The sequence below is a fragment of the Lepidochelys kempii genome, chromosome 4, assembly GCF_965140285.1.
Source record: "Lepidochelys kempii isolate rLepKem1 chromosome 4, rLepKem1.hap1, whole genome shotgun sequence".
NCBI lineage: Eukaryota > Metazoa > Chordata > Testudines > Cheloniidae > Lepidochelys > Lepidochelys kempii.
The window spans coordinates 8,975,672-8,995,372 of NC_136383.1; the positions used below are offsets into that span (position 1 = coordinate 8,975,672).

Below are 19,701 nucleotides of genomic sequence, written 5' to 3' on the forward strand. Positions count from 1 at the left end.
AGTAAGTCCCACTCAGATTTCCACTGGGAATCCTGCTTTCTGTGGAGGGAAGGAAGTCCAAGCTGCCCTCCTATTTCCAACCCTAGAACACCCCTCCGGGCCCACACAGTCCTGCAGAAGGTCCTTGCACTGTTTGGGGACAGCAGGGCTGTGGCCGTCCACTCTACCCCATAGCAGAGGGTTTGGCATGTAGTTCTCAGTTTGTTTTTCTTTCTGTGATTCTGTGGTTGGTATTTGGAGCCAAAATGCAGATCTGAAATGCATGGCTTGCTACATCATTTTTAACCTCCTGAGACAAATCCCTTGTTCTTTGAAATGCTTCTAAAACACCAAATGCTGGAAGGAAGGAGCAGGGGATGGGAGGGTGTATTACCCAGAATTCCATGGAAACAAAATGTGGCCCAGATTCCGCCGCTAAGAAGTGCCTTGTGCCACTAACAGACCCATTGACTATAGTGAGGCTATTTGCAATATAAGGCCCTACTCATGTGGGGAGGGTGACTGCATCTGGCCCTCTGCTGAGAGCAATGCCACTGTGCACTGCTCTGTGTATGGCATGCAAAGTATATGAAAAACACCCAGTAAACTGTGCTGAAGCAACCTCTTCCGGGAGGTCTAGGTTAACAGGACAGAGTAATAGGGGAAATGTTCCTGCGTATATTGGGTTAAATTAAATTAGAGCATCAACACTTTCATTGAGTAGCCATGATCAATGGGGTTTCATTAGCGCTTCTTGCTTCAGATAGACTAATACTACTGTCGTGCTGTCTGGAGTGGCTCACCACCGAGTGCGCCTACCTCAGGGCAGACTGCCAGAAACAGGGCAGACACCCCAAACTGATAGTGTACTTCGTAATTAGATATCACCAAGCCAGTAGCAAATGTAAACTCCTGGATCACTGTCACAGTCTTACCATGGAGGCAGGTAGTCCCCTTAGACTCTCAGGTCTATCTTGCCCTCCAGGCAAGCTGGTCTATGTGAAAAATGGTTACTTACACCAAAAATCACACCATATTTGGTTGCTCCCAGTCTCAAGAGACCAGCCACTTACCTCAGATCAACTGGTACCCTAGATCTTACACTGAAGACAATGCTGGTAGCCAATTCTATAGTAAACTAACTAATGTTTTATTAGCTAAGAAAAGGAAATAAGAGTTATTGAGAGGTTAAAGCAGGTAAAATATATGTAGAGGTGAGTCACAATCCATAATTCCAAATCGTAGCAGAGATGTAGTAATCTGCCAGTTTCCCAAAAGTCTCTCAGGACTACCCAGAATAACCCTGTGGATCTCTTGTCTTCTCGTTCAGTTAGAATCCAAACTGTCCAGAGATGAAGCATCTTTCCCTGAATCCATTCTTATAGCTTCTACGCACAGAAAACAAGCTGACAGGGTCACTACCCACATGGGCTCTTCCTTTGATGACGGAGAGTGAGGAATGCATTTGTTAGTCTCTAAGGTGCCACAAGTCCTCCTTTTTCTTTTTGCGGATACAGACTAACATGGCTGCTACTCTGAAACCTATCTTTAGAGTCTTTGACCTCCAATCCTCAATTGTTTTGAAATTAGCACTTTTCTGTTAAAATTCTTCATTTGCATTCCACAAGGCTTCTTTCTTGATTGGTGGGTTATTTAGTTACAGGGGTGTACACAGTGTAAGTGTGTGCTATTACATTATAACGGGATATAGATACATGAAAACAATGCCAGTAACATCCCATTAGTTTTCTTGAAGTTTAAACACCAAATACACTCTTATACATTTAACAATCACTTTGATCTATACTAATACACAAGTAAATTGGCCTGGGGCTTTGGCATGAGCTGGTACCTGATCTGCCGGAATCACAAGTTCTTAATACAATTAGCTATTGAGCACCACAGAACACACAGGCATTCTTAGGTCATTTTATGGAAAACCTGAGATTGCAGTGCACATGTGTGCTGCAGCCCAGGCCTCCAGCTGGTACAAATTTGCAAAGCGCCAATGAAATCCGTGGTGCTCCTCTTATTTACACCTGCTGAGGATCTGGCCCTACATGTCTAAGCGTATGTCTACACTGCAGTCAGAGGTGTGATTGCAGGGGTGGGGAGGACTGGCTACCCTCTGTGTTCCTCCTGTCCATATGTGTGTGTTATCGCTGCATGCACCAGAGATGTTGCTGCTCCCATTAGTGAGAGAGGGTGACCCTTCCCCGATTGATTCCTGGGGGCCTTGAGGCCTGCACTCAGGGTCACCTGACTGTTTCCCCAGCTAGAGACTCTCCATATTCTGTAATCTGCTACATGTCTTGTCCTCCTAGAGATCCCCCCAGAGCTCCTGCTCTAAGCTTGAGGGCTGCTGCCCAGTAAAGGGTACCCTGTCACAGAGACAAGTGGATGGATGCTCGTTTCATTTCCTGCTGCCAGCTATGCAAGCAAGGCAGCAGAAATAGAGCTTGTAGCCTGCAGCCCTTGACTGATCTAATAGGGCCGCTCAAGAAGTTGGGCTAATCCAGGGAGTTGATACATTTAAATGAGCAGATGTGACACGTTGTGAGTGATAGGGGACAGTCGTGTCCCATCCGTCTCATCACTACCACACTCACTCACTCACTCACTCTCCCATACAGCACAGGTCACGGCGATACCATGAAGAAAAGGAGGACTTGTGGCACCTTAGAGACTAACCAATTTATTTGAGCATAAACTTTCATGAGCTACAGCTCACTTCATCGGATGCAGCTCACATTAGAGGTAGCTCACGAAAGCTCATGCTCAAATAAATTGGTTAGTCTCTAAGGTGCCACAAGTCCTCCTTTTCTTTTTGTGAATACAGACTAACACGGCTGTTACTCTGAAACCGGTGATACTATGGTGGCCTTCCCACAGCATCCATTTCTCTCTTGCTATTGAGTGAACAAAGCAGTCAGACCATACAGTGTCCTTGAAGTGCATTTAGAGATGTCTGACAAATGAGATTTAAAAAATCCAGAAAAAGGCGACCAGGGAGGAGGGGACCCCCTAGACAAAGAGCTGTATGTTTGAGCAAGCATAGCTATAGATGTGTATTGGAGGGTCAACACTGGAAGAGCTCTTTAACCAAAGCCCTAGCCTGATGCCTCTTTGAGAACTAAAAGGGTGTGTTTATCTAAGACATGGAGATGTAATTTCGGTTTATGCTCTGTTAGCACAACTAATCCTTTCACTAAAGTTCAGCGTATGCCAATGCAGTCAATGGACTGATTGTGCGAAGTGAAGCATACGTACACAGCAGTTTATGTACTACATCCTACCACTTCCTGCCCCTTGCCTCACTGCCCACTCCCTTCTTGCAGTCCTTTGGCCTTATACATTCGAGAGTTAAAAATGCCCAAATTAATTTCTATGCCTTGAATAGATCCCTTGCATTTCAGGAGACCTGCTTTCACAGCGCATCTGTAAGAAGCAGCTGTGGTACAGCCTTTTGCAGAACAAAAGGCAAATTGAAGAGGTAGGCAGTTGACAAATGTGAAAGGAATGAAGAGGTGTTACCATGTTGACAGCACCTAGTACACTATGTGCATTTTCAGTATGAGTGACGGGAAGTCAATTAAAGAAGAGATGATTATGACCAAGTAAGGATTAGCTGAAGCTGGGTGAGCTGCTCTTGAGAAAAGATCATTGAGAAAAGGCAAGTAGAGTTTGATCTACAAGCTCCTCTCTGTGCTCTCTTTCTGCTGCTTTGAATATTTTTGTCTATTGCAACAATTCTCCATTGACATCACTGGCATTTTTTGGGAAATCTTATAAATATTTTATCAGCGGTTCAGTGTCACTTAAAAAGTAGAGCTGTATTTTTATAGCTTTCCCTGCAAACAAACCCACATGCCTAAGTGACACCGCACAGCTGTTAAACACTGATAAAAACTAAAGGGCCAGTCATTTCAGTGGAGAATTGCTGTAGTACAAGTCACCAGGAACAATAGAGAGATGGAAAACCAAGGTTCATACTACAAGTAGCTCTTGTGTATTTTCTTTGTGGCTGTGCTTGCAAGACAATTTCACAACCTTCCCATCTGCTTTCTATCTGGGAATGATAATGTGGAAGATGGCTTGAGCAAACAATTCATAAACTCAGCCTGCTGAAAGTCATCTTGAACCTATAGCTTCTTCCTCCATTATTTAAGAGAAGAATGTGTGTAACTAGCTCTTTTAGGTGACCCCCCTCAGATCAGATTGGCAGGAACCTTTGCTGGAGGTTTTCCCTCCTTCCTCTGTAGCATGGGGTATGGATCACCTGTTCGCATCTTCTGGGCATATCTCAATCCATTCCCTGTTGCAGGGACCTTGGGCCTTGGTGGCACCTTGACCCCTCCTCTTCTGTCTGCGGCACACAATTTAGTTTCCTGAGGACTGAAATGTTTTTGTCTAACTAAATCCTTTGGGTTTAATATAGAGATATGAGGATGAAAGGTAATGGTTTATAGGCTGTGATATGAAGGAGGTTAGACTAGGAACCTCCTGACTAGATGATCTGATGGTTCCTTTGGTCTTAAACTTTATGAGGTATCAGAGTAACAGCCGTGTTAGTCTGTATTCTCAAAAAGAAAAGGCGGACTTGTGGCACCTTAGAGACTAACCAATTTATTTGAGCATAAGCTTTTGTGAGCTACAGCTCACTTCATTGGATGAAGTGAGCTGTAGCTCACAAAAGCTTATACTCAAATTGGTTAGTCTCTAAGGTGCCACAAGTACTCCTTTTCTTTTTATGAGGTATGAAACTCATGTCCACAGCTGTTTACTCATTGTCCCTTAAAGTCTGTTCCTACCTCCTTGTCCCCACTCCATTATATGTAGTGGCCTGATCCAAAGCCCATTGAAGTCCGTAGAAAGAACCCCATTGTTTACAATTGGCTTTGGGTCAAGATCCAGCAATGGCCCCAGAAGTTGTATTATTCTCATGAGTAAAATATGTTTATCTTGGGGCCTGTCATTGTGGGGATATTTGTAGCTAGACTGATGCAGCTGCAAGAAACTGAAAACCATACCACAAGGCAGACATGCAAGGTGGTAGGGGTAAGGCTAACTTAGATTTCATGACTTCTGAGAGCTTAACAATGCAAATGTAGAGTGGACTTTTTTCAATAGCTTTCCACTCTGCTCCCAGTGAAGTCAATGATAAAATACTTCAGTAGCAGCAGAGTTGGGCCAATACTAAATGAGTCTGAAAGTCCCATCCGTAATCATCTCTTCACATGGCTTTTTGTACAGCATTTCCTAGGATTATTTTTTTTAAAGAACAAAATAATCAAAAGATGCCTCCACTATTTACTTAGACAATTTCCCCTAGACACTGCAGAATGCTACAAGTGAAACCAGAGCTGCAAGCCTTGCTGTTGAGAATGCTCTGTGCCCCGCACATAAAATCTGGCCACACATATCGCAGTGGGGTCTGCTAGGTGCTGAGCCCCTTTGAAAATCTTAATTAGGAACCAGTGTCGGAGCTAAGCTTGTTTGGAAATCTGGTGCCAACTGTGGGCGCTGGGGACTTGAAAATGTGAATTTGTGCTTGTTTGAAAATCTGGCCATGAGATGGCCGCTGTAGGCTTCCTGAAGTGTTTGTAGGATTTAGTAGACTTTTAAGCCCAGACCTCTTGTCCATAGTCAGTGGGCTTGTCTCCATGGTACAACAAGGCACACTACTAAAGAGCACTAACTGGCCTGTGTGGACCCTGCTAGCATGCACTAAGAGTTCCCTAGTGTGCTTTAACTGGGACTACTCGGTGTGTCTAAAGTTTCATAGAGGTTTACGCCAGAAGGGGCTTCGAGCTCATCAGCTCATCTACTCTGACCTGTACATCACAGGCCATTACATTCCACCCAGCTAACCCTGTGTTGAGGGTGACGTTTTGGTTAAACTAAAGCAATTTAGTCTTCAGGAGACAGAGAACAGGAGAGACCAAGGTGCAACCATTGCCCGAGGCCCCTGGATGGCAGGGAACTCATGAGGTGAGACCTGCTCAGATAATCCTAGCTGGTGATCCATGACCCATGCTGCAGTGGGGGGAATCTCAAGATACCGCATGTGTATGCGATTTCCAGGGCCAGCACCTTAGCACCTCACAGATTTAGCATTGTCCACAGCTGAAGAGTACGACACAGCATTCTGCGCTGCTTAAGCAGCTCTACAAGGTACAGTAGGAAATGCTACTGCACATGTGCATGCTTACAGCCCTCGTCCATTCTCGACCACTGAGTGGCATATGGATCCATAACTGGTCTTTGTTGCTTGTCTTTCAGGTCACCCTTTGCCGACTACTGCAAGCTGATAAGATAATAATGGGAGTGACTGTGGGGAGTGGCTGGCGTCACTCGGCTCACAGCGTCTCCTTTGCAGCTGGGCTCTTAGCACTGCCAAGTACACGTGAGGCTGCACCTGATACCCGAGGGGAGCAAGCACTTTAGAGGGAAGCTGCGAAACCCGCTCATGCACGTACATGCATCTGTTTAGGGTTACTGTTGGGGGACACACAGCGATGTAGGTGCTGACGTACCCACACCTGCTCCCGGAGAGATGATGGTTCGGCGAGGGCTGAGTGCCTGGCTCCCGCGGATGGTCGTTCTGCTTGTGGTGCTCTGCTCTGCCGTGTCCATCCTCTACATGTTGGCCTGTACGCCGAAGGGCATCGATGAGCAGCTTGCATTCCCCAGGGCCAACAGCCCAACAGGAAAGGAGGGGTACCAGGCCATTCTGCAGGAGCGGGAGGAGCAGCACCATAATTACATCAACAGCCTCAAGAAGCAAATCGCGCAGCTGAAGGATGAGCTGCAGGAGCGGAGCGAGCAGCTGAAGAGCCTGCAGGACCATTACACGGACTCGCTGGGCCCGGGGCTGGAGCGCAGCAACCCAGAGAAGACCCCCGCTGACCTGCTGGAGTTCCTGCGCTCCCAAATAGACAGAGCTGAGGTGCACGCCGGCGCCAAGTTGCCCACGGAGTACGCAGCTGTGCCCTTCGAGAGTTTCACCCTGCAGAAGGTGTATCAGCTGGATACAGGGCTGACACGCCACCCCGAGGAGAAACCCGTGAGGAAGGACAAGCGGGACGAGCTAGCGGAGGCTATTGAGTTGGCCCTGGAAACTTTAAACAGCCAGAACAGTGATAGCAACACAAACCATCACATGTACGCAGCCTCGGACTTCATAGAAGGTTTGTACCTGTGGGAACAGGACTCCTTGTTGATGCGGGAGTTTGGTGCTGGTGAAGGTCTCTGGTGTTACCACATGGGCATCTGCCCATCCTCTGTCTATCCACAGAACACACACAGTTCAGGCAGCTTCAGCCACAGCTTCCCAGTGCTGTCCCCAGCCAAAGTGCCTCACCCCTGACCTGAAGGGCTACCTCTAGAGATCGGGGTAATATAAAGGGCGTTTCTACTCTGAAAGGTTTCAGAGTAACAGCCGTGTTAGTCTGTATTCGCAAAAAGAAAAGGAGGACTTGTGGCACCTTAGAGACTAACCAATTTATTTGAGCATAAGCTTTCGTGAGCTAGTCTCTAAGGTGCCACAAGTACTCCTTTTCTTTCTACTCTGAAAGGTGTTGACGTATTTTGGATGATGATGTCATAATTATATTATAATAATATCACTGTGAAGAATATGGGGTGCAGTGTCCCAGCGACTATTGAGAGCTAATGAACATGGATCACCATGGTGCCATGGTTAGCCAAATTTCATGGTGCATTTGTCCGAATGTCTCTCCCCATTCGGTCCTGGGCCTCTTTGCTGACTTTGCATGTCACTGCATGTTATGCTGACCATGAGGCATGGTAGAAAAAAGAAGAGTTAGCAGTGCTAGAAAGCAACCTCATCACTGGTAATACAGTAGCCCTGGATTCACTTTATTCGTGTGCCTGCATTCCCCTTTTTCTGTCTGATGCCAGTAGTTGTAAAGGAGATTTAAGATGCATGGCTAATTAATCCAGCTGAATTTAAGATAAAGGAGGAAATTTATCTCCTTGCTCTTCTGGCATTTCGGCTTCAGCCTTCTAGCTGACATTTGCTGAGAGTGCTACATGCCTGCCTTTTCCAGAGGGACCACTCTCAGTCACTGCATCTTGCAGGACAGGAATGCAGATTCAAGAGCACCTTTGTGGGGTCCCTGCCTCTTGGTTGAATAGCTTATGAACCCTACAGCCTTTGGGTACTAAGGGGTGCTTTCTTCATCTGATCTCGATTAGCAAAGGTGGGGCTAATGCGTTCTCTGGGATGGTGGAGACAAACCATCTCTGCTTTAGTCACTGGTCAGTTGTTACTTTCCCAGCTGCCTCCCCACTGCTTGCCCCCAGCCAGAGCCCTTTCCCCGCTGCTGGAGCCTTGTGAGATGTTAACACTGCTAAACATAGCCATGTAGCTGTGGGAGGCGCTGTTTTGGGCTTGCAGAGCACTGGGTGGGATATATACGTTGGGGTTCAGGCATGTAGGGCACTCTGCTCTACTCTACGGTAGTCACGTAAGCCCTAGCTCACTGTGTCCAGTGCTGTTTATACCCGTGCTTGCTGGGAGTGCGGTGTCCGTACTCTATGGGCCGCCCTACGGGTAGACATACCTTGAGTTGCTTGTTTCTCACCCTGCACCCTCCAGGTCCCCAGCCTATTGTTTAATAATATAAATAGATGATGATGATTTATTCTTTGTATTACCCTAATGCCTGGGAGCTCCAGCCATGGACCAGGACTCCACTGCTCTAGGTGCTGTACAAACACAGCAATAGCTAGATTTCAATAATATGGTTCTTCTAGTGTACATGAGATAACGTATAGAAAATGAGACATCGAGAGCCAGCGTATTCTTGGGATAGGTTAGAACAAAACATCATGAACATTGTTTGCCAAAAACGACTATCAGTATAAAAATTCATACTGGCTATTAGAGGTGATCCAGGCAATGGGCCAGAGTCTCTGCTGATGTGAACAGGTGCAGCTCCACTGATATCCTGGGAAGCAAACCCATTTGTGCCTGCCGGGGATCAGTTGACTGGCTTATTTATGTCATATCAGTGGTTACCTTGAATTCCGGAGCATGCTAAAGCTGCAGGGGAACTGCCTCCCTATTGGGGAGGGGGAGATGATTAGTAATGATCTATTATTTATTTGTGTTACTAGAGCACCCAAGAATCCCAGCCCTGGGCCAGGACCCCACTGTGCTACGCAAAGCGATGGTATAAGGCCACTCTGAAGTCACCTCAGAGGGATAGGGCCAGTTGCAGGGGTGTAATGTGTAAGTGAGACTCGGCCAGGCCTAGGCCTTGTGCTGGCTCCCTGCTCAGAGGTGGATTTCTCCCCTTTGGGCAGTGTCATGTTTGACTGGTGCAGGTTTGCTCGGCCTCCGTGCAGGCTGTGTAAGATCAGGAAGGCTCCCTCAGAGCAGACTCAAACCCACAGCAAGTAATGGGAGCGACTGTACTGGTAGCATCATTCATTGTCCTAGCTAAGCCATGAATGAGCCCATTGGCCATGCCATTTCTCAGTGGCAGGAGCCCAGAGGTGAAAAAACCCTCTTCTTCCTGCTTTCTAGCAAGACAGCAGCATGGTAGCCTGCATCTCCAGCACCAAATCACTACTCCAGGTTTGTTCTGGGACCTGGCTTGGCTGCACAAGTGGAGCAGTCAGGGCTGACTGAGGAGCAAATTTTTGTGCAGAACTACTTGGAAAGTCCCTGATATCGCCCGTCTCTCTCTCTCTCTCTCTCTCTCTCTCTCTCTCTCCTTTTTTTTTTTTCTTTCATCCTTGGAGAATGAAAAAAATTCAAGCTGCCCAAAAATCAGTGGCCCTTTATCTCTTAAAGGGGACAGGGGAGGGGAGCTGGTGTGCCACCATTCCATTTCATTTTAGAGTGCCTTGCTACAGAACGTGATTTGGAGACAGCAGACCTTGTTAGTGCTACAGCCCACAGGAGACTTCAATAACCAGCTAGATTCATTGGTACGTTCTCACTGCTCAGTGCCACTCTGACTGCACAAAGCAGGGGTGAACCGGGTTTAAGTGGCCAGTTAAGCCAGATTTATAGCTGCTTTGTGTCTCTGGAGCAATTCAAAGTAGGTGGAGCCTGCCGGTGAATCTGGCCCATTATTGCGCTGATGATGACGTTTAACTTTTTTCATCTTCAAACGGCTTCAGAAACACCAAGGAATGAACCATCTCAGCACCGTCTGTGGCAGGGTTGGAGGGGTGGTTCTCCCTACCTGACAGCAGGGCAAATGGAGGCAGATATTTCAATGTTGCCCAAGGCAATAGGCTGAATTGGTGTTAGATCCAGGATTAGAATTCAGGGTTCCTGAGTCTGACTCTTGTGCTCTGGCCTCTGGATGCCATGGGGGAAATCCTGCCCCGCATTGAAGTCACTGGGAATTTTGCCATTTGTTTCAATAGGGCCAGGGTTTCACCCCTTGACTTTCTCTAGGTTATGTAGGCCCAAATTCAGCAAAGCACATGCTTAAATCCTACTGATTTAGGCACTTTGCTGAATATGGGCCTTAATGACACATCAGAGGATCTAAAGAAACCTTGATTCATTGACTCTTGAGAGCTGTTTTTACAGCTGGTATCAGTCACCTTTGTTGGCCACACAGGACCCAATCAATGATTTACAGCAATTCCTTGCCTTGTGTGGTGAAAGGTGATAACTTCATCAGGAAGTCTCTTAGTTCATTCCCTCTCCTCTTTCATATTTCATGTGCTTTACTGAAGGAGAGAGTTTGTCCAAGCAGCTCATTAAATTAAAGCATTTGATGGAAATGTTTCTGCTGCATGGTTTGGATGTTTTAAAATAAATCAGTACAGCCTCCTCCTCCTCAGTTTTAGACAGAACCACTTGTGTTTGGAATCTGCAAGCAACACTGCTTCCTGGTGTTTGAGTTTAAACTCCTTCTCTGCAGCTTTGCTGTAGCCTGAGAATACTTTCCAAAAGTCCAGTTTGACTTCAGTAGCGATATTTGGCAGGGTTTGGAATTTTCCATTTTTCTTGTTCAAAAATTAAAGAGAACCACACCTCCTCTCATCTGCTAGTAATTTAGCCTTGTAGCTGCAGTCTGCAATACTCCTCTTTTCACACAGGGACTCATGTCTGCTTGTTATAATTCTCTATCTTTTTCTCTTGTGTTTATTGGTTTTCTGCCATGTTTTGGAGTGCTAAGAGGAGACAGTGAAAGTTACCATACAGATCATAAACCTTTAATGTGTGTAGCATAAGTATGCAAAGACATCTTCCCATTGGGCCACAGTGAGTTCAGCCAATATGAGTTAATGAGAAACCTGTTGCTCAGTAGGGCAGGCCAAAATTCAGGTCAGCTTGTTAATTTGCGCAGTGGGTAGTGAAACTGAAAATATTTATAAATCATTCACCTTCTGGGAGGAAGTAGCTAAGAATAGCTATGACACCATCCTAAAACAGCGTGAGCGCTTTGGTCCAAAAGAAGTACTAGTAACTCAATGGACATGCTTTTATCAAAGGGGACAGAGACCCACAAAAAGCCCAGAATCCCTTAAAAATGCACTTGCTGAATAAGCAGCGCATTGTGACTTTGTCCTCAGTCAGAAAGGACATAAGTGATTGTCTAGTAGTTGGGATTTTAAACAAAGCCTCCGGCAAGTCAGATTAACATCTGAGCTCACACTAGAACAAATGAGAAGACAGGGTGAGCTAGTGAAAATGCATCACAAACACCTTGGGACTCTTATAAAGGAGTGAGTTTCTGCCTGAAGGGAGTGGAATCTTCTCTAGCTAGCAATGAGTTGAGGGAACGTGTGAGGAAGAACATATGTAAGGTTAATATACGTTCTGAAAACATTTGAGATTGTAGGGAGAAATGTAAGCTACAACAAAACCAGTTATGGCTCCGAGGGCATGCGACAGTAAGAGGAGTAAGCCTAGGTCCAGAGAAAAGTAAAGCCAAACATGTTTCCATTGATATCAGTAGGGCTTAAGCCCATTTTTAAGTGCTTTGCTGAACTGGAAGTATAACTTTCTTGTGTTGAAGTTATTTTGTTAGGATTCTGTGATTGTATTGGGGTTAGCCCTGGAAAACAGCACCCTGACTATTAGCTGTTAGAACGAAAGCAAGTCTGTCTGAGCTACAGTACAGAGAGCAGGTCCTTTCCACTTACACAGCGTGTCTGTACGGTTAGTTCACATAAACTCTTATATTTTTCTCCACTGTCCTAGCTTCTCTCAACCCACTATTCTGATTTGTTTTTCATCTTCCCATCTGTTTCCCATTAGATTCCAGTTTCTCTCCCCCTCCCTCCCCCCCAAACTCCTGTTTGACCAGTCCAAATGAGGCTTCCAAGACTCCTCCCTGAGCCCCTGTGTTTAACAAAGTGGCAAATCCTTTGTCTTGAAAAACCTGGGACTAATTTGCTTTGGCAGATTACTCCAAGCATTCTGGCAAATCTCAAACATGCTGCTTTGGAAACCAGTGGACATTCTGAAACTAGTTAATGTATTGACAGCAGCAAAAATAACGGATTATCCTGTTCAGATATCATAGCTGCTATCTAAATTTAACAAAACTTGGTACTTTCTTGGGGAAACTTTTAAAGCAATTTCTTTTAGCAAGACTTGTTTGTAGGTACAGCTCATTTTCAGTAAATTCAAACCACTTGACGTACACTTTTGAGTCACAGAACTTGTTAAAAAGGTTTTTGATGGTTTTAGGCATGGTAATAACAATGAAGGAGTTCCTCAGAGAATTCAAGGAGTCTTAGTACTGAAGCAGAAGGGTGGTGGTGTGTTTACATCACTAGATTGTGACTTGATTTCCCAGCTATAAAGTGGGAATCATATTTCTTTCATCTATTTATGCCCTAATCCTGCAAAGAATCATGCATTGAGCTTAATTTAACACACTCTGATTAGTGACATTGGCTTCAACAGAACTACGCTCATGCATAATTTTTGCAGAATGTGGGAGCTTAGATTGTAAACTCTTTGATAGCAGGATGTGTTTTACTGTGTACAGCACCTAACACAATGGGGCCCTGGTTTCTGTTGGGGCCAGTAGGTTCTACTGTAATACAAGTCATAAACAACAACAATAATGAGATAGGAAATTTGGCATCTAGTTGCATGATAAAGCACCCTTATTTCCATATTAGTGAACTGCTTACCCAGGGAAAACAAATAGCAGGATAGTTACTGTTTGGCTGGAGTAGAAAAGCATGCAAAGATCTAATGGAAAATTTTAGATGGCTAAATTGTATTAAACAATCTAATTTAAGCCTTCTTTGCTATTAGAAGTATCTATTTTTCAAATGTATGCAATGTGCTATGAGTGTCTCACTAGATGCACAGTCAAGATTTTAAAAACCAAACCAATTAACATAATGTTTAAAAACTAAAGAAAAAAAACAGACACTAAAGGACCACTTCCCCTCTGATTCCTAATTAAAGCCTTCTCTCTCAAGCCATCCCTTCAGAAAAAGCCTAAATAAATAGATGTACCTTGCAGCATACTCAAAACATCAACAAACTCTGCATCAGAATAATGGAGGAAGGAAATTCCAGAGCCACAGAACCTCCATTGATTCTACCTGAATCCCATCCCCGAGACATATATATCCAAGAACTATAAACTCAAGCCATTCAGGTGATCTCAGCTGGTCAGCTAAAGCACTGAGAGAGGCAGTTTCTAAGATATCCAGGGCCCAAACTATACAAGACTTTATAGATCAAAACACACCTTGAAATTATTAACTTAAGTGGTTGAGCTGTTAACAAAAACATGAAATTTCTCATTGAAATCAGCTCCTACCCTGGAGGGGAGCAAATGCTGAAACTCTTTATTTCTAAAAAGGGTCTGGGGTGATCTAGGGTGTTATAGGCCAGTAAATCATTCTTTTGTACCCAGTAAACTAACTGAAATTATAATTAAAAGTACAATGATAAAACACCTAGACGATGATACAATGGGGATAACCCAGTACAGCTCCTGCCACAGAAAATCATGCGTCACTAATCTATTAGAATTCTCTGAACATGTCCATAAAATCAGAGATAAAGGACAAGCAGTTACCATCATCTTTTAGGGCTTTTAAAAAAATGGTAACAAAGTCTCTCACAAGAGGGTGTCAAGGAAACTAAATAGTCATGGGGGCAAGAGGCAAAAATACCATTTATAATGGATCAGACATTGGCTAGGAGACAGAAAACAGAGTGCCAAGAAATGGTCATTTGGATAAGGACCAAGATCAAAAAAGAAGGAAACCCCTTTTCCTTGGTTTCTTGCAGACCTGCATTTAACTGTGCATTCTGCTAGCCCCCAGAGTTCCTATGAGAGAGGCAGAGAAATCCAGTTCTACTATTCTGTTTATTTGTTGCGGCTTTCAAACTGAATTTAAGAAGTGGGTCTGAGAGAGAATAATTAAAATGCCAATGAACCTGGGTAGGACAAAGTGATTTGCTCAAATACCCAATGTGGGAGTGGGGGTTTCATTCTTAATTGATGAATTCTAAGGCCTGTTGGCAACCTACAGCCCACAAGTTCTTGGAACAGGCCTTTGCGGGGTGCATTGGCTTTGTGCTGGCTCCTCGGCACAGGCTGAATTTCACCCATTAAGTACATAAAAAGTTACTTTCCTGCAGAAACCTAATAATACACCCCTAAGCTTTGGGATATTGCCATATGATATTCTGATGCTGTTAGGAGCGAGACAGGTGCTTTGGCACCATACATAGGTGTTTATTGAGACACATCAGATGAAGAATAAGTTCAGCAGCATCACCTTGTGGTTCATCAAAAATTACACTTTGGCTTTATGAGTTTGGTGCTATATGCCCCAGTGCATGGCGTAAAGACAGGAAATTCACCACAGCAAGCAATGCAACTAATGCCCCACAGTGGTATGTGGAGACCTACCCAACTCATCCACAGGAACCTGTCCTGAGGTCTCCAGGCCATTAGCAGCCTCAGTGACATGGCCCATGGCTCCATCCATATAGGGGCTAAACCCACAGAGCCTCTGTCCAGACCTATCTGCATTCACTCATGGGACGTGACCACCTACCAAACTCTAGCTTCTGGACTAACCCTTCAAGGGACCTAAGCAATTTGGGGGCAGTCTGCCTTTGAGCCTGAAAAAATCCTGGCAGAAAAAGACTTTTCTCCTGACTCCAGCCAAAGAGTTGAAGGCCTACCACAATACAAATAAGCTGGAATTTTCCAAGAAGCCTAAGGATGTAATACACCCATGTCAAGGTTCCTCCCCCACTCTGAACTCTAGGGTACAGATGTGGGAACCTGCATGAAAACCTCCTAAGCTTACTTTTACTAGCTTAGGTTAAAACTTCCCCAAGGTACAAATTAATTTTATCCTTTGTCCTTGGAATATCCACTGCCACCACCAAACTCTAACTGGGTTTACTGGGAAACGTAGTTTGGACACGTCTTACCCCCAAAAAATCCTTGCAACACTTGCACCCCACTTCCTGGGAAAGGTTTGGTAAAAATCCTCACCAATTTGCATAGGTGACCACAGACCCAAACCCTTGGATCTGAGAACAATGAAAAAGCATTCAGTTTTCTTACAAGAAGACTTTTAATAGAAATAGAAGTAGATAGAAGTAAAGGAATCACCCCTGTAAAATCAGGATGGTAGATACCTTACAGGGTAATTAGATTCAAAACATAGAGAATCCCTCTAGGCAAAACCTTAAGTTACAAAAAAGACACACAGACAGAAATAGTCATTCTATTCAGCACAATTCTTTTCTCAGCCATTTAAAGAAATCATAATCTAACACATACCTAGCTAGATTACTTACTAAAGTTCTAAGACTCCATTCCTGGTCTATCCCCAGCAAAAGCAGCATATAGACGGACACAGACCCTTTGTTTCTCTCCCTCCTCCCAGCTTTTGAAAGTATCTTGTCTCCTCATTGGTCATTTTGGTCAGGTGCTAGCGAGGTTACCTTTAGCTTCTTAACCCTTTACAGGTGAGAGGATTTTTCCTCTGGCCAGGAGGGATTTTAAAGGGGTTTACCCTTCCCTTTATATTTATGACGACCCAGCTTTGGTTGCATTTCAATGGGACTTGGGCTTCCAACTCATAGAATCATAAACTTCCCCAAGGATTCTTTGAAAAACCTCAGCCATAATCAGTCTTGAAAGTACTTCCTAGCCCCAAGGAAAACTGGGTGTTTTAGGTTTATCCTAGATCTAAAGTGACTCAAACAGTTTCTGAATTAGCCTCAAGAAAGAGTCTCTGAGATCAACTCTAGCACCTATCAACACCCAGAGATTTCCTGGCCTCCATTGTTTTGAAGGTCATTACTGTCATACCAGCTCAGTCATACCAGAGATGTCTCAGGTTCACAGCTGGTTCCCTGCACTCCAGTGCTGCCAGGCATATGCACCATGGATGGTCTCAGAAGCCAAAGTGGTGATCGCTGCAGCTGTGTGGCAACAAGGGGGTCTTCATGATGACATGCTTGGTCACCTTGCTTACCAGGGTGAAATCCCCTCAGTGAGCATCCCAAGCAATCTCCAGGTCTCTGCTGCTCATAAGCAGAGACATCCTCTCAGAGCCAATGGACATTACTACCCTGGAGGGATAAACCTTCCACGTCTCTAGAAAGCATCTCAAAAATGAGAGCTCACCATAGTCACTTCCTCACTCCCTGGTTCTGCAATTTAATAATGAAGAAAATGGTGTCTACCAGGACCTTGGACACTTTCTGTACAGGATTTTTCATCTGTGCCTAGTAAAAACTCTCCGGGGGGCGGGGGAGGGGGGAACCTGGTAGTGTAGCTTCAGATACTTGTCAGTGTCAGGAACCTACTTCTCTAGGGGCTGGAGGAATCAGATGTGTGGGGAGAGCTCCTTTCCAAAATCCCTCTGCCTTTTCCATCCCTGTGGACTCAATGTTTTTGGGGGTGGCTGGCAGCTGTGTGTATTTGGAACATCCTGAAAATTAAGGAGCAAGCATCTACCAAGTTCTACTGTGTGTGTGCAAATGGTGATTCTCAGATACTTGTAATCTGGGTGGATTTTTATGGGAGATACAAAAGTCACCTTCCTAAAATCTGAGACTGTCCCCCGTCAGATTTTGAGTTCTAGTTTCAAACTATGGAAGAACTGGTGCATAGACTGATTTTTTTGTGGGGGGAAAAATTTCATTTATTTGCTGCTAAATCTAAGTTACAAAAGCAACCTACTATTGCAACTTCTTCCTGGGGAATTAGTTCCATACTAATGTTTCTCTTCTTTCATATTCTTCTAACAGGCATGTACCGAACAGAAAAAGACAAAGGCACATTGTATGAGCTGACTTTCAAAGGAGACAGATCACACGAATTCAGACGAATCGTTTTATTCAGACCATTTGGTCCCATCATGAAAGTGAAGAATGAGAACCTCAACATGGCCAACACACTCATTAACATTGTAGTCCCATTAGCAAAGAGAGCCAGCAAGTTTCGACAATTTATGCAAAATTTCAGGTTTGTTCCTTTTTATGGATCTATAGCTATCTTGATATTTTTATGCAGTATGATGCAATTTTGCAAGCACCAGGGATTTTCCCAGTGGAAAAAAAAAATTTTTTTCATAAAACCATCAATTTATCAATTAAAAAAATCCATTTGCATTTGCTTGGATCAACAGAGATGTCACATGAACAGCAATTAGCTTTAGCAGTGGAGACCAAAGAAAAAGGTTATATTGCAGTCATCAGTGTTTCTGAAGTTGATGCACCATGTACGAGGTGTTTCGTTCGATTGGAAACTTGCTATTTCCATCTTTGAGAGAGCAGGTGCCAGAGCCACTTCAATGAATGTGTCAGTTTCAGTCCCTTAAGTAGCACAGGAAGGTTTCTAGAAAATAAGAGTCATTTGTATGATCTCTGGACTGCGTGTCGAGGCCATGACAGAAAGGCAATAAGAAATGTGCCTGGACTCAAAAGTGTTCTCTCCTTGTTACTTTTGATCAAGGCTCTTCCTTTATGGCCTTCTTTCCCAACATGGGTGTAGCAATTGCAGGAATGGATTTAATCAAGACGTAGCTCCCAGTCAGAACTAAAAGAAAAGGAGTACTTGTGGCACCTTAGAGACTAACCTAGTACTCCTTTTCTTTTTGCAAATACAGACTAACACGGCTGTTACTCTGAAACCAGTCAGCACTAAGAATAACCTGCCCAGTGGCGGGCCTTGCGTTCTGATAAGAAAATTGAGAGACACCCAAATAACTTAGCTGTGTAGTTGCCCAAGAAGCACACACATCTTGACAGATGCAGATATTCTTAGGCCACATGATTTGCTCTTTCTTAGAGAAATGGAGGTGGGGCAGGTTAGGTAATATCTTTCATGAGACTAACTTCTGTTGGTGAGAGAGACAAGCTTTCAAGCCACACAGAGCTCTTCTTAGGTCTGTCTTGAGAGTTTAATTTTAGTGGATACTCCTTACACAATTTTCAGGGACATAACTAGACATGCTAGTATATAGAAGAAATAGAAATGAGGGTACAGGATTTTATTTCCCTCTTTGAATTCCCCCTTCTCTCACTGCCTCGTGGTTGCTGAGGTAGCACCTGCTGGCTTTAGTAGTTTGACGCACAATTGTGGGCTTTCCTACAGTGGCTTTCCGTCCATCATCCAGGTGACTGGATGGGCTATTCCAATAGTGCTCTGCCATAACTCAGATAACTACTAGATGATGATTTATAGCCTGCTAATGCAGAGCTATGAAGTATCTTAGGCCCCATCCTGCAAGCACATTCGAATGGAGCCAGTGTAGCTCTGGATGGATTCAAGGATCTCAATGAAGGGCTGCAAAGATCTCACTGGGCTGGTGCAAGGATTTCAGTGGAGTGGTACCAACAGAGAATTTGGCCTGCAGAGTTCAGCACCATCCTACGTTCCCAGCTAGAGATGGCAGGTGTTGTTTGGGAAAGCAAACTTCCAAGGTCAATGAATGACTTTTTTTTATGTCTGTTCTAGGGAAATGGGCATTGAGCAGGATGGGAGAATTCACCTCACTGTAGTTTACTTTGGAAAAGAACAAATGAATGAAGTGAAAGCAATACTTGAAAACACCTCCAAGTGAGTATGGGTCTAGATTGGTGCCTAGTGAGGCATGCTCCTCTCACACACTGACAGCCCGAGAAGCCAGACTGCCTTTCCCTAGCACTGTCAGCAGGGGGATAGTTCATCCTTCCCCTCCCCTCTGGAGAGTTCCCTTGTTCCAGTCAGAAATGACATTTCCCTGATGCTCCCTGATCTGCATTTGTGAATATTAATATTTAGAGTCATGGACTTAGGCCAGCGTAACTCCCATTCGACATCTGTAACAATGATCAGGCCTGAATTCCTCTAACCTTTGTATGAGCTAGCTTCTATCTGTTGGCACTGAAGCTTAACTTGGAGAGATGGAGGTAGGCTGGGCTTTTCAATAGGGCCTAAGTGCATTTAGATGCCTAAATCTCACTGAATTTCAAAGGGATTTGGGCACCTAACTCCTTTAGGCCTTTGGAAAATTCCAGTCTGAAACAGTGAACTGTCTTTCCTTTTCTCCACCTTTATTATGACATGACATTTTTATAAGCAAATTACGTAATGTGGTCTAGATAAAATTACTATCAGATGTGTACACAACTGGTTGAAAAACTTACTCAAAGAGTTGTTCTTAATGGTTTACTGTCAAACTGGGAAGGAGTATCTATTGGGGCCTGATAGGGGTCTGTCCTAGGTT

The 19,701-nt window shown here is 44.4% G+C and overlaps 2 protein-coding genes across 7 annotated transcripts in view; one reads left to right on the forward strand and one right to left on the reverse strand.

Annotated features, from left to right (window-relative positions):
* Positions 1–19,701, forward strand: part of CSGALNACT1 (chondroitin sulfate N-acetylgalactosaminyltransferase 1) — an 84,793-nt gene that overhangs the window by 45,221 nt on the left and 19,871 nt on the right. For all 6 annotated transcript variants that reach the window (XM_073340300.2, XM_078852416.1, XM_073340297.2 and 3 more), the window contains 3 exons: positions 6,262–7,169; positions 17,240–17,456; positions 18,951–19,052. In XM_073340300.2, coding sequence (XP_073196401.1) covers positions 6,536–7,169; positions 17,240–17,456; positions 18,951–19,052 — 953 coding nt within the window. In that variant the 5' untranslated portion in view covers positions 6,262–6,535. The remainder of the gene's footprint in view (positions 1–6,261; positions 7,170–17,239; positions 17,457–18,950; positions 19,053–19,701) is intronic.
* Positions 1–19,701, reverse strand: part of SH2D4A (SH2 domain containing 4A) — a 106,600-nt gene that overhangs the window by 33,024 nt on the left and 53,875 nt on the right. The window lies entirely within an intron of this gene.